General features: G+C 43.3%; 1 protein-coding gene across 7 annotated transcripts in view; it reads left to right on the forward strand.

Annotated features, from left to right (window-relative positions):
* Positions 1-20,632, forward strand: part of LOC111185022 (kinesin-like protein KIF16B) — a 300,702-nt gene that overhangs the window by 113,570 nt on the left and 166,500 nt on the right. For all 7 annotated transcript variants that reach the window (XR_016387865.1, XR_016387866.1, XM_089896550.1 and 4 more), the window contains exons 13-14: positions 18,746-18,865; positions 20,049-20,100. Coding sequence is in view for 5 of the 7 variants with exons in the window: in XM_089896550.1 (XP_089752676.1) it covers positions 18,746-18,865; positions 20,049-20,100 (172 nt within the window). In the remaining 2 variants the exon portion in view is untranslated. The remainder of the gene's footprint in view (positions 1-18,745; positions 18,866-20,048; positions 20,101-20,632) is intronic.

Consider the following 20,632-nt stretch of genomic DNA (forward strand, 5'->3'; position numbering starts at 1 on the left):
CCAACACTGCCTGCCTTCTTCCTTGTTAGAATTCTTTGCCAGACGCGAGCTGAAGGACTGGTCTGAGTGGACTGCCCTTTGCTAAATTCTTTGATCTTTCAGTTGTTTGTCCTAGCTGAGCTTGCCTTTCTGAAGAGGGATGGCATATTCCCATTGTGTTTTATGGGATGGCTTAAAGGAAGATTTATTCAGAATAAATGGAAACATCTGCGTGTTTCATCTTGGCAGAAACGCAGCAGGACACTGCATGGGAAGCTCTGGCTCCCTCTGTCTCTCCTGTCACCTCCATCATGTGCCAAGACACAGTGTGCAGTGGCTCTTTCTTTCATCCTGGCTGTGGGTACAACTGATGCAGAAGGAGAGCTAGCGACGGGGATGGTTGGCTTGGGATGGTGAAATAGTCTAGGCTACTTCAGAAGGGAGGTTCCTCCTGCCAGGGATTGGCCGTGGGGGAATGGAGAGGCAATCTTTCTGTCTGACCTTGCTGTTTTTTCACAGACAATTTACCTGTGCGTAGTTTACCGATAGAAGTTTATATCTCAGGATGTGACCCATTACCGCCAATATTTCTGAATTCCAAAGTGTTTGTTAGTTTGCATTTCTTTCTGTGTTTTCATTTGCATTTTACAATGGACGTAAGTGAGAGTGGAAGCCCCTGGCTTTAGCAGTTGCATCAGAAGCCAGATCTCTTTGTTAGAGCTTTGAACTTGGGGTGGACATTTTTAATGGACTTTTCCATTGTAGGTTTCAGCACACCTTTTCTTTCTCTAGTGAAATTGCAGGTTACCCTCTAGGATCCCTTCATCCCTCTTGCCATGATTAGTGAGTTGGGGGCAGGTCTCTGATCTTAATTCAAGAAGGTGATCAAAAACATTGGAATATATTCACATCAGAATGATTCTCTGTGATTTATTACTTACCTGCAGCTTTCTTCTACTGTCTAATTGAAGAGTAGAATTTCTAGGTCATAGTAAATCTTTTAGAACAAGAGGAAGAAAAAATGAAAAGATGTTCCAAGTGGCCCACATCTAATGTAAATCAGATAAGCCCCTGAAGAGATGCATTAAACGCTTTTTTCTTTTCCCATTTTCAAGTGCAGTCCATGATTTGAAGGATTTAAAGTGCTGCTTAGTTTCCAAGGGAGGATTTATTTTGTGTTTGAGTGTCTGCCCCGTGCTGGGGTGCTGCAACTCTGAAAACCAAGTTTAAAAAGTCCAGGTTCTTGTTCTTAATAGGTAATGTGAGAACAGAGTTGGTGAATGTGGGTGGATTTAATCCAGTGTAGGGGTGATTTTTTATTTTTTTTTTGGACTCCTAATATTTTCTCAAGTTCACCTGCAAGTTTTATTTGGGAGCAGTTGCTGCCCTGCCTGTGAAGTCTTCAGGAATCCACCATTCTACCTAGCGTGCCTACTGATGTCTTAAGCCTACACTGATACAATACCTAGGATTTAAGGAGTATGATCTCTGGGAATTAGGTCAACATTTTCCTTGTACAGCATTTAGAATCCATGGACTTTTTAGCTCACCAGAGGCTGATAGCCATATTCTCTCTCTCTCTCCCTCTCTCTGTCTCTCTGTGTTTTTTGAATTAAATTAAGGGTACAGTGTATTTTGAGAGATTGTTATAATTGTTGTAGATTTCCGTTGCTTTACCCTTCTGTATTTTACTTGAGTTAATAAAGCATGAATTGATGGCGTCATTACGGCATATGAGGCTGCAGATGTAGAATGATCCCACGGGCCAGCGTTAATGGACTCAAGATGGTACAGGAGAGCTGCCACCTGGCACCATCACAGTCCTGAGGGCTGCCATGACACTTAAAAAATGTCTGCTGATGCCAGACAACTGGTTCCTTAGATTAATTAAAGTAAAATCTAACACCGATCCGGGGTTTTGATAAGACCACAGGGCTGTTGAGGTTGGAATCGGCTAGCGTTCAACACTGTTCTCATTAAAACAACATTGGAATTACCTTTATGGTTTCTCCTAAACTTTTCTTTTTAAATAACATCTTTATTGGAGTATAATTGCTTTACAGTGTTGGTTAGTTTCTGCTGTATAACAAAGTGAATCAGCTATACCTACACATATATCCCCATATCCCCTCCCTCTTGTGTCTCCCTCCCACCCTCCGTATCCCACCCCACTAGGTGGTCACAAAGGACCGAGCTGATCTCCCTGTGCTATGCGGCTGCTTCCCACTAGCTATCTGTTTTACGTTTGGTAGGGTATATATGTCCATGCCACTCTCTCACTTCGTCCCAGCTTACCCTTCGCCCTCCCCTTGCCCTCAAGTCCATTCTCTACGTCTGCATCTTTATTCCTGTCCTGCCCCTAGGTTCTTCAGAACCTCTTTTTTTTTTTTTTTTTAGATTCCATATGTATGTGTTAGCATGTGGTATTTGTTTTTCTCTTTCTGACTTACTTCACTCTGTATGACAGACTCTAGGTCCATCCACCTCACTACAAATAAATCAATTTTGTTTGTTTTATGGCTGAGTTGGTGAATGTGGGTGGATTTAATCCAGTGTAGGGGTGATTCCATTGTATATATGTGCCACAGCTTCTTTACCCATTCATCTGTCGATGGACACTTAGGTTGCTTCCATGCCCTGGCTATTGTAAGTAGTGCTGCAGTGTACATTGTGGTACATGACACTTTTTGAATTATGGTTTTCTCAGGGTATATGCCCAGTAGTGGGGTTGCTGGGTCATATGGTAGTTCTATTTTTATTTTTTTAAGGAACCTCCATACTGTTCTCCATAGTAGCTGTATCAATTTACATTCCCACCAGCAGTGCAAGAGGGCTGCCTTTTCTCCCCACCCTCTCCAGCATTTACTGTTTGTAGATTTTTTGATGATGGCCATTCTGACTGGTGTGAGGTGATGCCTCATTGTAGTTTTGATTTGCATTTCTCCAGTGATTAGTGATGTTGAGCATCCTTTCATGTGTTTGTTGACAATCTGTTTATCTTCTTTGGAGAAATGTCTATTTAGGTCTTCTGCCCATTTTTGGATTGGGTTGTTTGGTTTTTTTTGATATTGAGCTGCATAAGCTGCTTGTATGTTTTGGAGATTAATCCTTTGTCAGTTGCTTCGTTTGCAAATATTTTCTCCCATTCTGAGGGTTGTCTTTTCCTCTCGTTTATGGTTTCCTTTGCTGTGCAAAAGCTTTGAAGTTTCATTAGGTCCCATTTGTTTATTTTTATTTCCATTTCTCTAGGAGGTGGGTCAAAAAGGGTCTTGCTGTGATTTATGTCAGAGAGTGTTCTGCCTATACTTTCCTCTAAGAGTTTGATAGTATCTGGCCTTACATTTAGGTCTTTAATCCATTTTGAGTTTATTTTTGTGTATGGTGTTAGGGAGTGTTCTAATTTCATTCTTTTACACGTAGCTGTCCAATTTCCCCAGCACCACTTACTGAAGAGGCTGTCTTTTCTCCACTGTATATTCTTGCCTCCTTTATCAAAGATAAGGTGACCATGTATGCGTGGGTTTATCTCTGGGCTTTCTATCCTGTTCCATTGATCTATATTTCTGTTTTTGTGCCAGTACCATACTGTCTTGATTACCGTAGCTTTGTAGTATAGTCTGAGGTCAGGGAGCCTGATACCTCCAACTCCATTTTTCTTTCTCAAGATTGCTTTGGCTATTTGGGGTCTTCTGTGTTTCCATACAAATTATGAAATTTTTTCTTCTAGTTCTGTGAAAAATGCCACTGGTAGTTTGATAGGGATTGCATTGAATCTGTAGATTGCTTTGGGTAGTATAGTCATTTTCACTATGTTCATTCTTCCAGTCCAAGAACATGGTATATCTCTGCATCTGTTTTTATCATGTTTAATTTCTTTCATCAGTGTCTTACAGTTTTCTGCATACAGGTCTTTTATCTCCTTAGGTAGGTTTATTCTTAGGTATTTTATTCTTTTTGTTGCAGTGGTAAATGGGAGTGTTTCCTTAATTTCTCTTTCAGATTTTTCATCATTATTGTATAGGAGTACAAGAGATTTCTGTGCATTAATTTTATATCTTGCTACTCTACCAAATTCATTGATTAGCTCTACTAGTTTTCTGGTAGCATCTTTTTGATTCTCTATGTATAGTATGTCATCTGCAAACAGTGACAGTTTTACTTCTTCTTTTCCGATTTGGAGTCCTTTTATTTCTTTTTCTTCTCTGATTGCTGTGGCTAAAACTTCCAAAACTATGTTGAATAATAGTGGTGAGAGTGGGCAACCTGGTCGCATTCCTGACCTTAGTGAAAATGGTTTCAGTTTTTCACCGTTGAGAACGATGTTGGGTCTGGGTTTGTCATATATGGCCTTTATTATGTTAAAGTAAGTCCCCTCTATGCCTACTTTCTGGAGGCTGAAAGTTCCTTTGGCTTCTGGACACCTGCAGATTTTCCTTCTTTTCGTTTGTTTGGTTTTTGCTTGCTTGTTTTCCCCCCAGTTTTATTGAGATACAGTTGATTCAGAAACACTGTATTAGTTTTAGGTGTACAGTTAATGATTTTGATATATGTATTATTGCAAAGTGCGCAGCACAGTAAGTTTAGCTATCATCCGTCGCCTCACTTGGGTACACATTCTTCTTGTGATGAGAGCTTTTAGGGTTTACTCTGTTAGCAGCTTCCCATTACGTGACACAGTATTGTTAACTTTAGTCACCAGGCTGCACATTACATTCCTGCAACATATTTATTTCATAACTGCACACTCGCACCCTTTGACCACCATCATGCATTTCACCTCACCCCCACCCCCACCTCTGGCAACCACCAGTCTGATCTCTGCATCTGTTACTTGGGTTCGTTTAGATTTCACTTACAAGTGACATCATGTAGTATTTGTCTTTCTCTTTCTGACTTATTTCACTTAGCATACTGCCCTCAAGGTCCATACGTGTTGTCGCTGATGGCAAAATTTCCTTCTTTTTATGGCCAATAGTAGTCCATTGTGTGTGTGTGTGTGTGTGTGTGTGTGTGTGTGTGTGCATCTATCTGTCTGTCTGTCTGTTTATGTGTCTATCTGTCTATCACATTTTCTGTATCCCTTCATCTGCTGATGGTCATTTAGGTTGTTTTCATATCTTGGCTATTATAAATAATACTGCAGTGAATATGGGCTTCAGATGTTTTTTAAGACCCTGTTTTCATTTCCTTCAGATAAATACCCAAGAGTGGAATTGTTGGATCATATGGTAGTTCTATTTTTAATTTTTTGAGGAACCTCTGTACTGTTTTCCGTAGTGGCTGCACCGATTTACATTCCCATGAACAGTGCACAAGGGTTCCCTTTTCTTCACATCTTCACCAGCACTTGTTTTATTTTATTTTTTCTTGTTTATTTTTGATAATAGCCATTCTGACAAGTTTGAGGTGATCTGATTGAGGTTTTGATTTGCATTTCCCTGATGATTACTGATGCTGAACACCTTTTCATGTAGAGTAGTCCTGCCTTATCTGCGATTTCGCTTTCTACAGGTTCAGTACCTGCGGTCAACCTCAGTCTGAAAATATTAAAGTGAAAATTCCAGATATAAACAGTTCATAAATTTTAAGTTACATGCTGTTCTGAGTAACGTGGTGAAATCTTGAGCTTTCGCTTTTGTTGCCTTTGCTTTTGGTTGTCATATCCAAAAAATCATGCCAGGACTGATGTTAAGGAGTTTATCCTCTGTGCTTTCTTCTAGGAGTTTTATGGTTTTAGGTCTTTAGAACTTATTTTTGTGTATGATGTAAAGTACAGGTCTAGTTTTATTTTTCTGCATGTGACTGTCCAGTTTTCCCAACACCGTTTATTGAAGAGACTGTCTTTTCCCCATTTCATATTCTTGGTGCCTTTGTCATAAATTAATTAACCATATGTGTGTGGGTTTATTTCAGGGCTCCCTATTCTGTTCCATTGATCTAAGTGTGTGTTTTTATGCCAATACTTTACTGTTTTGATTGCTATAGCTTTGTGATATAGTTTGATATCAGGAAACATAATGCCTTTTTTAGCTTTGTTCTTCTTTCTCAAGATTGCTTTGGCTATTTGGTCTTCTGTGGTTCCATACAAATTTTAGGATTGTTTTTTCTATTTCTATGAAAAATGCCATTGGAATTTTGATAGGAATTGCATTGCCTCTGAAGATTGCTTTGGTTGGAATGGACCTTTTAATTTCAATAATATTCTTCCATTCCACAAGCATGGGATATCTTTTTGTTTATTTATATCTTCAGTTCTTTCATCAATAGTTTTCAGTGTACAGGTCTTTCACCTCCTTGGTTAAATTTATTCTTAGTTAATTTGTCCTTTTTGATGCAAGGTAAATTGCATGGTTGTCTTACTTTCTCTTTCTGATAGTTTGTTTTTAGGGTATAGAAATGCAACTTATTTTTATATATTGATTTTGTGTCCTGAAACTTTACTGAGTTTATTTACTAGCTATAACACATTTTCAGTGGAGTTTTTAGGGTTTTCTATATATAATATCATGTCATTTGCAGATAGAGACAGTTTTACTTCTTTCTTTCCAATTTGGATGCCTTTTATTTCTTTTTCCTTGTCTTGTTCCTGGTCTTAGAGGAAAAGCTATTAGCTTTTCACTATTGAATATGATGTTAGCTGTGGGCAGATTTTCCATATTGAAGGCTTTTGGAGAAATGGTTTCTGGGCTTTCAGTTTTGGCTGATGCGTTTTTGTTTCATCATTTTAGAATTCCATCTTCAGAATGTTATATAACATACAATAAAACTCAGCCTTGGAGATTACTTGAGATTGTGTAAAATATATTTTAAATAAAATAAATTGGAATAAATTAAGTGAAATAAGTTTTAAAAATTTCATATGGAAGTATGTTCCTTTATTTTATTTTAAAAATCTCTATTACCTGTATTATTTTACTTACAAGTGTGTTTGTTATAGAAAATTTGGGAAGTGAAAAAATATAAAGAAAAAAACTACCCAGAGTTAATAATCTGTTTCTAATTTGTGATGTCTCTGTTAGGCTCAGTATCTCTCTGTTTATCTTTTCTCTCTTTCTCTTATATAATTATTGCATTTATGATATATTCTTTATTTATAAGTGTATGATGTATATATTAGACACACACACACCCTGCTGTGGACTGCACTGTTTCCCTCCAAAATTCATATGTTGAAACCCTGATCCTCAGTGTGACTGTATTTAGAGATAGAGCATTTAGGAGGAAATTATGGTAAGGCTAAGTGAAGTTATAAGGATAGGATCCTAATCCAAAAGGCCTGTAGCCTTATCATTCTCTCTCCCCCATTGTGTGCACACACCCAGGAAAGGCCACGTAAGCACACAGTGAGATGGTGGTCTCCTACAGGCCAAGAGAAGAGGCCTCAGAATAAATCTTACCTTGCCGACATCTTGATCTTGGACTTCCCAGCCCCTAGAACTGTGGAAAATTAATTTCTGTTGTCTGTCCCATATAGTCTCTAGTATTTTGTTGTGGCAGCCCAAGCTAACACACACACACACACACACACACACACACACACACACTCAAATGTCTGTGTACCCTTCATGAACATTTTAAACAGAAACTGAAGTCATTTTCTATGTAATCTAGCAGACAGTTTTAAGTTTACCTGGCAAGTAGTAGCAGGTGCTCATAAGTGTGAGCTGAATGAGTTGCAGAAGAAGCTGGCTGGAGGATAAACTGTAGCACTTACCCTTTGGGCATCCTCAGAGTGCACCCAGCAGAATAGAGGTGCCAGTCCTTTGGGGGATACAGAAAATTATGGATGTGAAATACCTGGGAGTGTAAAAAAATACCCATACCCGGGTCCATCTTTAAATGGGATGCTTATTTAAAGGACCAGTGAGAGCTCAGGCATGGTGTTTTAGAAACTCCTTGAGTGACCTACTGGTTTAGCAGTTGAAACAAGCAGTGTATGGATATAAAGGCACTAGTCATTTTTGACTGAGATGCAGGTGATCGGGCCAGGTAACTGTGGTCATCGAGAGGAAGGGTCCCCCGTGGCTCTACGTGTTTGCCCGGGGAGGGGAAGGATGGGTAAGATTCAGGAGGGGAAAGAACTAGAAAGCTGTCCCAAGAAGTCATTATCCCTTGAGCAAAGGCTGGAGGCGGAGACAAGTGTGACGTATTTCTGTGGGTAAGAAACGAGCAAGCCAGCTTTACAAGACCGAAGTTTAAGGCCAGTGTCAGATTGAAGCTTTCTGGGTTACAGCACACCACTTAAAGTGATCCTTTCACTCTGCTTTCTTACCTTGGGTTCAAGTTTGTACTGTATAAAAATGCCCTTGTAGAACCTTCTGGTGAACCCTCCTGAGTATTTTGGGCTTCCGTTTAGGTCAAATATACCAAGGTACTTGTGTTCACAAGACCCTGCTCCACTTAAACAGTCTAGTTAAATATTAATGTGAGGAAATTTGCTCTTGCATATTTTCACACGTAATTTCTTTAATTGGTATTTTGCATTTTGCGTAATTTAAATACCGACATCTGGGTGATTTGCTCAGCCAGCGGAGGACTGTTTCATCAGAAAGATATACATAGCATCTCTCTGAACTGCCTGCCAGCAGTTAGCTGTTTAGCGTTAAATAAAGAATGATGTTTCTGCAGTGGGAGGTGTAGTGGAAATTGAACTGCCCCAAGAGCTTCTGTTCATTAAAGGGACAATATTAATTCTGTTTACTGTTTAGGGGCTGACTTCCAACAATGCCAGGAAATGTCGGCTTGCCGGTACCGGGGAGGTGAGGAGGTAGTCAGGTTCTTCCCTTCCTGTTTCTGCCCCGGTGAGTCCGGGCCTGTTCTCCGTCTGTTCTAAGTGTGTCTCTTTTGACCGCAGGTACTGTAATGTGGATTGTTTGAAAGTCTTGTAAAAAGCAAGGCTTTTGCATTCCTACTTCAGTTTTTATGATGTAATAGGTGCCAATCTGATACCAACTTCCTGACGCTGGCTAGGTACAGATGTTGTGGACACTTGTTAAATTATTTACGATGATTATCTTTTGGAATCCATTCATATGTAAACAACATTCCCTTATAAGCTTCTGACTTATTCTGGCCATTTTAAGCATTCTTTTGAGGTTCAGGAGCTGCTTTTGCCTGGCAGGGAACGTATAAATAGGACTGGTGAGAGACAGTCTCAGCCCTGGAGTCAGAGCGGTAGTTTGCCTTTCACTGACCCCAGCCTGCTCTCTCATTCCCTGGGCTTGATGTGTTGTCCCGGACCCACTATTTGCTTTCTGGAGGAGCAGACAGACAATACACTAATACGTAATTTTGATAGACTGGAGTGCTCTGAAAGCAGCAAGCCAGGTGGAGTGATGGAATGCCCTGGGAGGGGGGAGCCGGGAGGAGGGGTGTGCTTCCTCTCTAGGAGGTGAGCTTTACGTGAGCAAGGACCTTGTCCACCTTACTGGTGTCTTTGATCTTTAGGGAGCAGGCACCATGTGTGGTAAGAGCTGACTGACAGGAAGGGCCCAGCCACAAGATTTAGGGGAGACTTTCCCGGGGAAGCGGGGGCAGCGTGTGCAAAGGCCCTGCAGTGGGAATGAGGAAGCCGCTGTGGCTGGAGCGTTGGGAGTCGTGTGGAGAGTAGAGGGGGTGAGGTTGGAGAGGTGGGTAGGGACCAGATGAAGTGAGCTGCCGGTGCCACTTTATTCCAAACGCATGAGAATATTGTAGAGTTTTCTGTGTGACCTCTTGACATTCTGGAAAGAAGGCTCTGGCTGTTGCATGGAGAACAGACTGTAGGCTGGCAAGAGAGGAAGCAGAAGGACAGTTGGATGTCAGAGACCAGGCAGGAGGTGGTGGTGGCAGTGGCGGTGGAGACGGAAGGTCCTGGATGATTTTGCTGCCATGCGGGTAGACCTGCTGATGGTTGGCTGTGGGGTTAGAGGCAAGGAGAAGAACAGGGTGACTTCTAGGTTGACCCACTTGATCCTTCCTTTCTTTTTTCAACCTGTGGATTGCTAATTCTGCCTTCTCACCAGAACCATCTCCTTCCTTAATCCTCATTCTGATGAAGGTTGATTGCTGGTCCTCCCTGGTCTCTCTGGGTCTGTGGTACCTGCCAGACCTTTTCAGTGTAGGTAGATTTCCAGTCCTGAACTCTCACAGGCTGTTCTTTCCCTTCCCTGTGTTTGTAGTTTAAGAAAATCTTTTACCATTCCAAGAGCATTAATAGAGCTCTCACACGAAGGCTTACGTGTTACCAGTCAGCCTTGCAGGGACATGGAACATGCTTCTAGCCAGCAAATGTTGTTTTTCTTCACCTCACCATGCTCTCTGGGAGCATAGCAAGAATAAAAAGTTGTTTCCTGGAGGAAAGTGAAGGGGAGATCCTTATTCCTTTTCATCACCGCTGGTTCAGGTTACATGAACAAAGGGTGGAGGAAGGTGGGATGGTGGTTGAAGCACAGCTTCATCGACTCTGGTAATCTTGGTGGCTGTTTCCTTCCTCTGTTAGATGGACAGGATTCTTTCTTTGTGCACGAGAATGTACGAGAAACTGTAGCTTCTGGGTGAATGCCAGTGTGTGTACTTTCAGGATTTCAGAGCTAATTGGTTTGTGTTGACAATGACTATTTACCATTTGTATATTATGAAAGAAACATGCAAATTACTTGACAACACTTGCTAGTCAAATTGGTGAGCGATTTTTTTTTTTTTTTTTTTTTTTTTGCGGTACGCGGGCCTCTCACGGATGTGGCCTCTCCCGTTGCGGAGCACAGGCTCCGGACGCGCAGGCCCAGCGGCCATGGCTCACGGGCCCAGCCGCTCCGCGGCATGTGGGATCCTCCCGGAACGGGGCACGAACCCGTGTCCCCTGCATCGGCAGGCGGGCTCTCAACCACTGCGCCACCAGGGAAGCCCGGTGAGCGATTTTTAATGTCAACAATATCCGCATGGTGAGCTGTCTGGAAAGTGTTACTGGGAACCGTCAGGACTTCGTTTTCCTAGCAATAAAAACCTTCTTGCAGACTCCCCCCGTTTCCTTATTTCTCATTAAGAGGAGTATGTAAAACAGTTGAGAAGGGTGTCTTTACTTAAGGTTCATCAGTCTGAACTATTTGTTGCATAGCGTTCACCAAGCTATTCCTTCCATCCCAATTCCGCCTCCCTTTTCCCTCTATTCCTAGTCATCCCGAGCATCCTTGCCAGGCTCATCTTCTGAGTATCAGCCAGTTCCTGTTTTCAAAATTCTCAGTGCCTTCCCGGTTTCCGAATCAAATAATGACCATCGGCCTGGCTTTTCCAGACCAAGTTTATCGGTTAAATGAATGTCCAATGGTCCCTTGTGTATGTGCCCGTGTTTTCTGCCACCGGACCTTTGCTCAAGAGACCCCTCCCCCCACACCTGGAGCACCCTTGTCTTCTTCCTTTTTGTAGCCAGCTGAATACCTGTTCTTGACTGTGGAGAATAGGCGTTGGAGATGACATCACACATTTCAAAGAAATGAAGAGATAACAGCAGAAACACCTCCACAAACTCACTAACAGGAAGCCGATGAAGAGGACCGTGAGCTGGCCGCTGAGGAGGGGAGGCCGGGGTGGGGTTCCTAGGCCTGCACCTCAGGAGCTGAGTCAGTGAGGACTCTAGAAGCCCTCTCCACACCCTCAGATCTGGGGAGGAACACGGTGATTTTCCTCTTCTTATGGAGGAATCATAGAAATGGCGGCAACTGGGATGAAGTGGAAAGCAGAGCTGAGTCTCTGAGACCAGGGAACCTGAGAGCCAGTGTTCCCACTGCAGTGGGCTCTCCTCGCAGGCAGGAGGAAGGCGCCCGGTGGAGGATATTTAATGACCTTTGTTAAGAGAGGCCAGAGCCCAGGAATTCGAACAAAGCCTTTACCGTGCCTCAGTTGAGACCTCCTGGCCCTCACTCAATCTGGCTAGAGAACGGTGGATAGAACACAGACCCACTCAGCCTTCAAACTAGAAAGATCACAGATGGGGCAACAGTAGGAAAAGAGTCAGGGAGTTGCCCATCCTGTGTTAGAGCAGCAGAATTTCCGGACAGGTAACACCTGAGCACACACAGATGAAGAAAAAAGGTAAGGCGGTTATATAAACATAGGTGCGATGGATGGATGGATAGACGGACGGATGGATAGGCAAAGAGAAAGAAAAAAAGGGGATATAGCATGTAAAAGAGAAAACACCCAGAGCTCAATGAAAACATACCTGAAGGCATAGAAGGGAAGTCCTTACAGTTGTTTCATTCTGTGGAACAAGTTAATGAAAAGTGTGAATTCAGTAAATACAGCAAGATGATTAAAGGAGAATGAGATGAAAAAAGAGAGATTGCAGATCTACAGAAAGACTGAGGTCCCAAACAACCACCATTGCAGGACCAATAAATAAAATTAGAAATACCAAAGGAAAGAATAGATGCCACGGAAATCAAATTACTAAAAATTAAAGGCTTGATAGTCTCAGTGAACACAAGCAAAGTGATCATGACATTAAAGCAATCAGAAGTTAAAAGATGGAAAGACAATGTAGTATAAGGATAATTGGCATCCCTGAAGTAGACAGTCAGCATATGAAACCGAAAATGGAATATAAAACAAGGTAACTTTCAGGAAATGAAAAAGAAACAAACAAAAGAACTGAGTCTGCAGATTAGAAGAATGTATCGTGTTACGGGAAAATTCAGAGAACAGAATGTTTAACACCAATACCTATCCTAATTAAGCTATTGAATTTCAAAGGTAAAGGAAAAAATCTTCAGACATCCAGGCAGAAAACCAAATTATCTGCCATAGACCAAAAGTCAGACTGGCTTCATATTTCCTTAGTGCAGCATTTAATTTCTGAAGAGAGTGGAGCCAACTACCTCCTCAACATTCTGAGTGAGAGAGGAGGTATGAACACGACCCAGAGTGACACAGCTTCGGTGTCGTTCCGGTGCAAGGGCAGAAGGTGGATATTCTCAGACATCTATAAGCTTGGGGAATGGTACTTAAAACCAAAACACATAGGAAAAAATGCAGACACAGTGCTGTCAACCTCTAAATGTGTTTTGTAATGTCTTAACTTAGAAGCATATTTTAGGAAGTGTCTGTTGTAGTGAAGAAACATTTGGTTGAAATTCAACAAATACTTCAGTTGCTTTTCTCCTTCTGTTAAATTCAAATGAAGTCACATACAATTTTTTTTTAAATTAAAAGCATTTATGCTAGAGGAAGGATAATTGCATTTTTTATGAAAGTCCTCCTGTCTGCCTGACCCCCTCCCTCCTCCTCATACCCCCACTGGGCAGGTGCTCTAAGCCCTGGCTGTGGTGACCCCTCCTCTTCTGATCAGTGCCGTCGGCCTCGGGTTTGCAGAAGTTAAGTGCTCTTTCTGCTGTGAGGCAACGCCGTACAACTCTCCTAGTTAGGGAAGCACATGATTCTTCGTAGACTGAGTTTCTACCAGAAAAATTCTGACAACTTAGAATCACTTACAACTTACAGTGCCTAATAATCAGCACTTCTTGAGTGACTGCTCTGTGCCTGGTGGAGCCACATCCCCCCCACGTACTCCGTGTGAGGAAGCACAGTTTCTGCCCTTTGAGAACCCTTAGTTCAGGTAGGGCAGACACGTCGCCAAAATTTTCCCAGTATTTCCCAAGCAAGATCTGGCTCTCAGGAAGGCTTCTTGAAAGGGAAACATAGGCTTCTTATTGACGAGTTTTTGTCTTGATTTTCACCTCTTTATTCAGGAAGGTTGTTGCATTTTGACAGACACAGTGCTGGATATTTGTTCGTTTGTTTTTTAAATTAATTAATTATTTTGGGCTGCGTCGGGTCTTCACTGCTGCACGCAGGCTTCTCTGTAGTTGCCGCGAGCGGGGGCTACTCTTTGTTGCGGTGCCCGGGCTTCTCATTGCGGTGGCTTCTCATGTTGCAGAGCATGGGCTCTAGTCACGTGGGCTTCAGTATTTGTGGCGTGCGGGCTCAGTAGTTGTGGCTTCCAGGCTCTAGAGCGCAGGCTCAGTAGTTGTGGTGCACGGGCTTCGTTGCTCCACAGCACGTGGGATCTTCCCGGACCAGGGCTCGAACCCGTGTCCCCTGCACTGGCAGGCGGATTCTTAACCACTGCACCACCAGGGAAGTCCCCAGTGCTGGATTTTAAGGATGTGATATTGTGATGAAAAGAGGGAGGATTCCTGCTGAGTCTAGTGAAGGGGTATGGGGGTTATATGGGACACGCCCAACGAGCCAGGCCCTTGTGGCTTCTCCCCTTGATCTGGGCAGTCCTGCCTGCCACTCACCTGAACACTGGCATGTGCCAGAGGATTTGCTGCCACCATCTCAGCCCTTGACACAGGTTTTAGATTTAGGGGTTGAAAAAAACTTATTGAACGTATTTTTGGAAATGTGATGAACATAATGTTTGAGTGGATACTGTCTTTTTATACTTTTTGTCAGGCGGTAGTTTCCTTTTTATACAAGTATTGGTTGCCAGAAGCTTTGTTTGAATACAAAATATGTGCAGCTCTACATATTTGACCACTTTCTTTTTTTGGGACCCCGTGTGCCTGGAGTTGGGAAAGGGACCCCCAGCTCTGCTCTGTTAAGTATTCCATCTTATCAAAGAGGTATTTCATCATTTATGTGTAACAGTAGGTGCCACTCAATACACATTTTATAAGTGATAGATATTTTTGTCTGAAATTACTTTTTTACTCGAACAATGATTTAAACTCCCGTTTTTAGTTTTATGAGGTGACACTTTTATAATATCATATAGTGAATGCAGCTTGAATGTCATAGAGCTTTAGGGCAGCATTAATCATAAATTCATATGCCCCCATTCCCAATCCTGAGAGACTTTTTCTTAATTCAGATTTTACCCATTCTGTGTATGGAAGTATGTGTGTGTGTGTGTGTGTGTGTGTGTGTGTGTGTGTCGTTTGTGTGTGTGTGTTGGGGATGGGTGGGGACAAGTAATGCTTTTGACCTAATGGCTCTGAAGTTATGAATTTCAAATGATTTTCTAAGTCTATGAGATTTATTTTAAGGAAGGAAGAAAAAGTGCTTTTCAGTGGGTTAAAAAAAAAGAAAAGAATATCAAACTAAACTGGGATGTAGTCCAAAACAGTTTCTCTAGTTTGAGTGGGAGCTATTAGAGTTTAAAATACTGCCTCCCCCCCCCCGCCCCCTTTTGGTTTATTGTCCACTTTTATGCAGAAGAAAATACATATGTCTCTGGACTTAGGAGAAACAGTCCCTCTCCTTTTCACATGGATCTGGAAGCCTGGAGCAATCCATGGCCAGGAGCCACCTACCGTGTGTGCAGCGCTGTCACAGTTCAGAGCTAGCAGGCCTTGTTTCATGAGACGGGGCTGTATGATTAAATTCTCCAGTGTAATATATATCTTTAAAAAGAAAAATCACAGACTTTCCACTTCTGTTTGAGCTCTATGGGCAAGAGGAAAAGCACGAATTCTACCGATATCGGAGAGGCAGGAGTCGGGGTTGGTTTATTTAGAGGGTTCATTTTAGCCAGGATTTGCAGGGGCCTTGGTGCGGCATATCAGGATGAACGAAGTCTCCAGCCTTCAAGCCTGAGGTTCTGGGCCCCGGAGAGGAAGCCCGTCTGATAAGAGAAGTAATTGAAGAACAGTGCTACGCTTCATTTCCTTTTCTTGAATTTCAGTTATGCATTGGTCATTTTCTCTGCATATCTACTTAATGGTTGTTAAATTAAATTGCTTCCCCTCAAGTGGTGATTTTTATTTATTTATTTTTTAAACCATCTTTTTTCCTTACTCCGCTCCATTGCCCTCTGGCCCGACTCCCACTCCGCGTGTGTGCGGTGGAGGCCCCAGTGTCTGCAGAGGTGAAGGCTGGGGACTTCTCTCTCTCCCCCAGCCCTTTCCCAGAACCTCCCAGGGGCCCCTTGTCTGCAAGGTTGTGACGTTCTGAATTCTTCAGCTAGAGAATGTAGACTGTTTTAACATTTAAATGATACAGAATCCATTTATTTGATCCAGGAATGTGAAGAGTTCCACTTTTGTTTCGGGCAGCTCTGGGCTTTGGAGTCCAGAGCTGTGCTGTGCTCAGTGTGCCCCGTCGCAGGAGTGGGTGAGGAAGAGGCTCGCTCGGAGCCTCCCTGACCCTGAACCCCCCTTTGGCAGCACGGGGCTGTCTCCTCTGCTGCTTCCATCAGCCTGTGGTCACAGAGCACAGTGTCCTGCTCTGGGATGGGTCCCAGTCTCCACTCAGCACAGCCCAACCTCAAGGCTGGAGTTTTCACCTTCACTCTTCTGGGGTTTGTCTGTTTTCCACCTGGGAATTGCCTCAAAACCTGGTTTTTGAGGGTTTTTTTGCCTTAGGGCAGATGGGCCTGATGGTGAAGGGCCTCTCAGTCTCTTTCTTGCGAGGTTGCCCTTGACCTTTCTTCCTGCATCTCTCTGAACTCGGAGTATCTACCCACTCATTCATTCACTTGACAGATATTAATTGAGGAGCTCCTCTGTGCCAGGCACGAAATAAGGCACTGGGTTACATTCTAGTCAGGAGACAAGTGATAAACTTGTATATAACATGTCATAGAGTGATAATTGCCAAGAGAGAAACAGATCAGGACCAGAGAGCTTGGTGGCTGCTCTCTTGTATGGGGTGGTGGGGAGGGTGGCTTCTGAGCAGAGGAAATGAGGGCCGAGTTATGTATGAATTGAAGGCAGTTCTTCTCAACTGGGGCACACTTTGTTCCCCAGGGGACACTTGTCGGTGTCTGGAGGCATCTTTGGTTGTCACAACCTCGGAGGAGGGATGTGTGTTACTGGCATCTGGTGGGTAGAGGCCAGGGATGCTCTAAATATGCTCCAGTGCCCAGGGCAGCCCCCCCCCCCAACAATGGAGAATCATGTGCTCCGAAATGTCAGTGCTGCCAAGGTTGGGAAGCTCCACCCTAGGGGAAGAGAAGGAGTAGACAGGAACAGAGGAAGCAGCAACGACCAAAGCCCTGAGGTGAGGGCCAGCTGGCAAGTTTGAGGAACAGCAAGGAGCCGGGGTTCCAGGAGAGGAGTGAGTGGGGGGGCAAGTGGCAGGAGGTCAGCAAGGGGAGCTTTGTAGACCCTTGCAGAGACTTTGGGTTTTACTCAGAGAAGAGGAGGCCATGTAATTAACCCAAGAAAAGGAGTGGCCTGCCCTGCCGTCCGTCTGGCTGCCGGGGAGAGCGTGGACTCTGGCTGAGGCACGAGTGGGTGTGGCCAGGATTACTGAGGCCATCCCAGTGAGGGTGATGATACTTGGGGCCAGGCAGCAATGTGGTGCAGTGGTTTGTCGTCAGATTGGGGGCATATTTTGAAGGTGGAGTCAACACCGAGTGCCTTAGGGTTTAGAGAAAGGAGCAAAGGACAGCCTGATTTTTGGTCCAGGCAACTGTAAGGAAGATTGGTGTTTACCGAGAAGGGCTAGTGTGCAGGTTTGGGAGGCAAGGGGGCATCAGGGCTGGTCTTTCAGGGTGTTAAGTTTGAGCCGCCTGCTGGTAGCCCCACAGGTATACCGAGGTAGGCAGGTTTCTATACACGAGGATGGAGTTTTAAGGGAGAGGTCTGCCTGGAGATTTGAGAGTTGTCGGCATACAGTCAAGCCCTCCGTATCCGCGGGTTCCACAGCCACAGATTCAACCGACCACCGGTCACAAATATTCAGAGAAAAGAAATTTCAGATAGTTCTCAAAAGCAAAACTTGAATTTGCCATGCTCCAGCAAATATTTACATAGCATTTTCACTATGTTTGCAACTATTTACATAGCATTTATGTTGTATTAGGTATTATAAGTAATCTAGAGATGATTGAAAATATAGGGGAGGTTGTGCGTAGGATATATGCAAATTATGTCCTTTTATATAAGGGACTTGAGCATCCTTGGATTTTGGTATCCTCAGGGGTCCTGGAACCAATCCCCCATGGATACCCAGGGACAACTGTGTAGATTGCAGGTCAAGTCAGGAGTCAGGATGAGATCATCAAGGGAGTGACTGTAGACACTAGAGTCCCTGGGATGAAAGACTCCATGGAAGTGGGTTCAAGAGAGAGCCGGAGGGGGGAAACTAGAGGACCGCAAGTAGGGAACTCTTTGGAGGTGGTTTTCTCTAAAGGGGCACAGAGAAATTGGTGGCAGCTGGAGGGAGATGCAGGGCCAAGGGAGGTGGTGGTGGTGGTGGTTGATGGGAGCTCTGTAGCAGATTTGTGTGTAGGTGGGAATGATCAGTGGATAGAAGGTGATGCAGGGCACAGCGGGTCAGTTATCTCTGGTGCACAGTAGTGAATGCACAGGAAAGGGTTGCTTTCAGGTCCATGTGCAGTTTGACCCTAGTAACTGGAAAGAAGAACCAACAAGTCAGGAGACTTCTAGGTATTAAGTGAAATAAAGGTTCTGAAGAGGGAGAAAGATTGCTTTCTGGTCTAGTGGGCCTAGAACCTTTCCTAAAGAAGGCAGGGTTTGAGCTTGGCTTCATATATATGTGTGTGTGCATGTGTGTATTCATATATACACATATATATATGTATATATATGAATCTGTATCAGGCAATAAATTTATTTCATTTTATGAGCTTTTTGTATGTTCCAAGCTCACTTTGCCCACCATATGCCACGATTTCAACACGAAGCTTACAATCCATTTTTCTTGCAGTTTTCTTGGTGAGAAATAAAACATTGTTCATTTTCGCACTCTAAAGAGAACCTAATACGAAGTTTTCTTTCCTCAAAGTAACCTTTTCCTTTTCTTTCCCTCGTAATTTCAGGAACAAACCCTGGCCCTGAGGAAAGAAGGAATTGGGGTCGTTCTGGATTCCGAGCTGCCCCATTTAATTGGCATTGATGACGACCTTCTGAGCACTGGCATCATCTTATATCATTTGAAGGTAGAAACTGCTTTCCTGGAACATTCTCATCTTGGTTGCAGCTTTTCCTGTGGACACTCGCAAGGTTTAGTGCGATACTCCGTGTCCACGAACGCAGCTACGACCCTGAAGAATATACAACAAATCCTTGAGTCCTTTGGGGATTCTCAGAAGTTCATTGGGATTCGGTGGTATTAGAAATTTCTGTTTTATGTAGTCCTAAAACTAAATGAAGATCCGTTCACTTTGCCCTCTAATTTGTAGACTCAGCAAGAGGGAGGTAAGGAACAAAAAGGCAGACAGACTGAGAAAGAAAAGTTACCAGCACCCGAACTGGGATTTGTTGTATATACAGTTTCCTGGTCCCTTGTGTTAATTATAAAGTTGTGTCTCTTGCCTACATCGTTGGGCCTGGTCCCGAGCAGGGTATCCCTGTCAAGAGAGCAGAATTTCCACATCAGTATCAGTGGTGGCCTCTGTAACCTTGACCTTAGTGTCTTCTGTCTGATCCATGACTTCAAATGAGAATGGTGTTACGCTTGTGCTTTGAGGGCTCCCCTAAACCATATATATATATATATATATATATATATATATATATATATATATATATTTATTTATTTTTCTTTTTGTATGTGGTTTATTTTACTTAGCATAATGTTTAGCCATGTTGTAACATGTATCAGTACTTCATTCCTTTTTATGGTTGGATAATATTCCAGTGTATGTACCACACTTTATTTGTCCGTGGATGAATATTTGGGTTGTTTCCACTTTTTGGCTATTACGAATAATGCTGCTATACACATCGGCACACAAGTATCTGTTTGAATGCTTGTTTTGAATTCCTTTAGATATATCCTAAGCCATATCTTTAGGTACAAAGAAACCCCTGGCCACTAGAGGAGAGACTTGTCAGAAGGGATTGGGAACATCAGTGAGATTGCTGTCACAGGCACGTTATTGATGGCAAAACAGGAGCCCAACCCTTGTCGAGCCCTGAGCCTCAGGAGTCCTGGCCTTTTTCGGACACACGGGCTGTTGTTACAGAGCCCCAGTGAACTCCAGTCGCACTGAGGCTGTGGCCTGCCCGGGACAGAGCTCGCCCACCTGTCACCAGTTTGCTTGGGCTTCAATGGAAGAGGAAGAAACAGATCATTCCTCATGTTCTTATTAATAAATTTTGCTTGACTTTTCTCCCTAGGAAGGTCAGACATATGTTGGTAGAGAAGATGCTTCAACAGAACAGGATATCGGTGAGGATCTTTATCCATTTCCTCTTCGCAATGATTTTTTTTTTTTTTTTTGGCTGTGTTGGGCCTTCGTTGCTGTGTGCGGGCTTCCTCTAGTTGCGGCGAGCGGGGGCTACTTTTTGTTGTGGTGCGCGGGCTCAGTAGTTGTGGCTTGCGGGCTCTAGAGCGCAGCCTCAGTAATTGTGGTGCACGGGCTTAGTTGCTCTGTGACATGTGGGATCTTCCCGGACCAGGGCTCTTAACCGTGTCCCCTGCATTGGCAGGCGGAGTCTTAACAACTGCACCACCAGGGAAGTCCTCCAATGACTTTTTAAAAATCATTTAATAAATTTCTTTGGAATGACTGACATTGAAGTAATTATAAAAAAGAAAACGTTTCAAATACAGTATTGATCAGTATGTGTATTTCTGTAATTTTGAACTCAGCTCAAATGACTAACACAGAACAGTTAGTTAGTGAATAAAATGGGACTGTGAATCCTTTCCCCCACCCTGCATGCCTTCTATCCTCAGTCACGCCTTTCAAGTGTGCTGT

Source organism: Delphinapterus leucas, chromosome 15 (assembly GCF_059928025.1).
Source record: "Delphinapterus leucas isolate spDelLeu-1000000601 "Yukka" chromosome 15, BTC_Dleu_Yukka2, whole genome shotgun sequence".
NCBI lineage: Eukaryota > Metazoa > Chordata > Mammalia > Artiodactyla > Monodontidae > Delphinapterus > Delphinapterus leucas.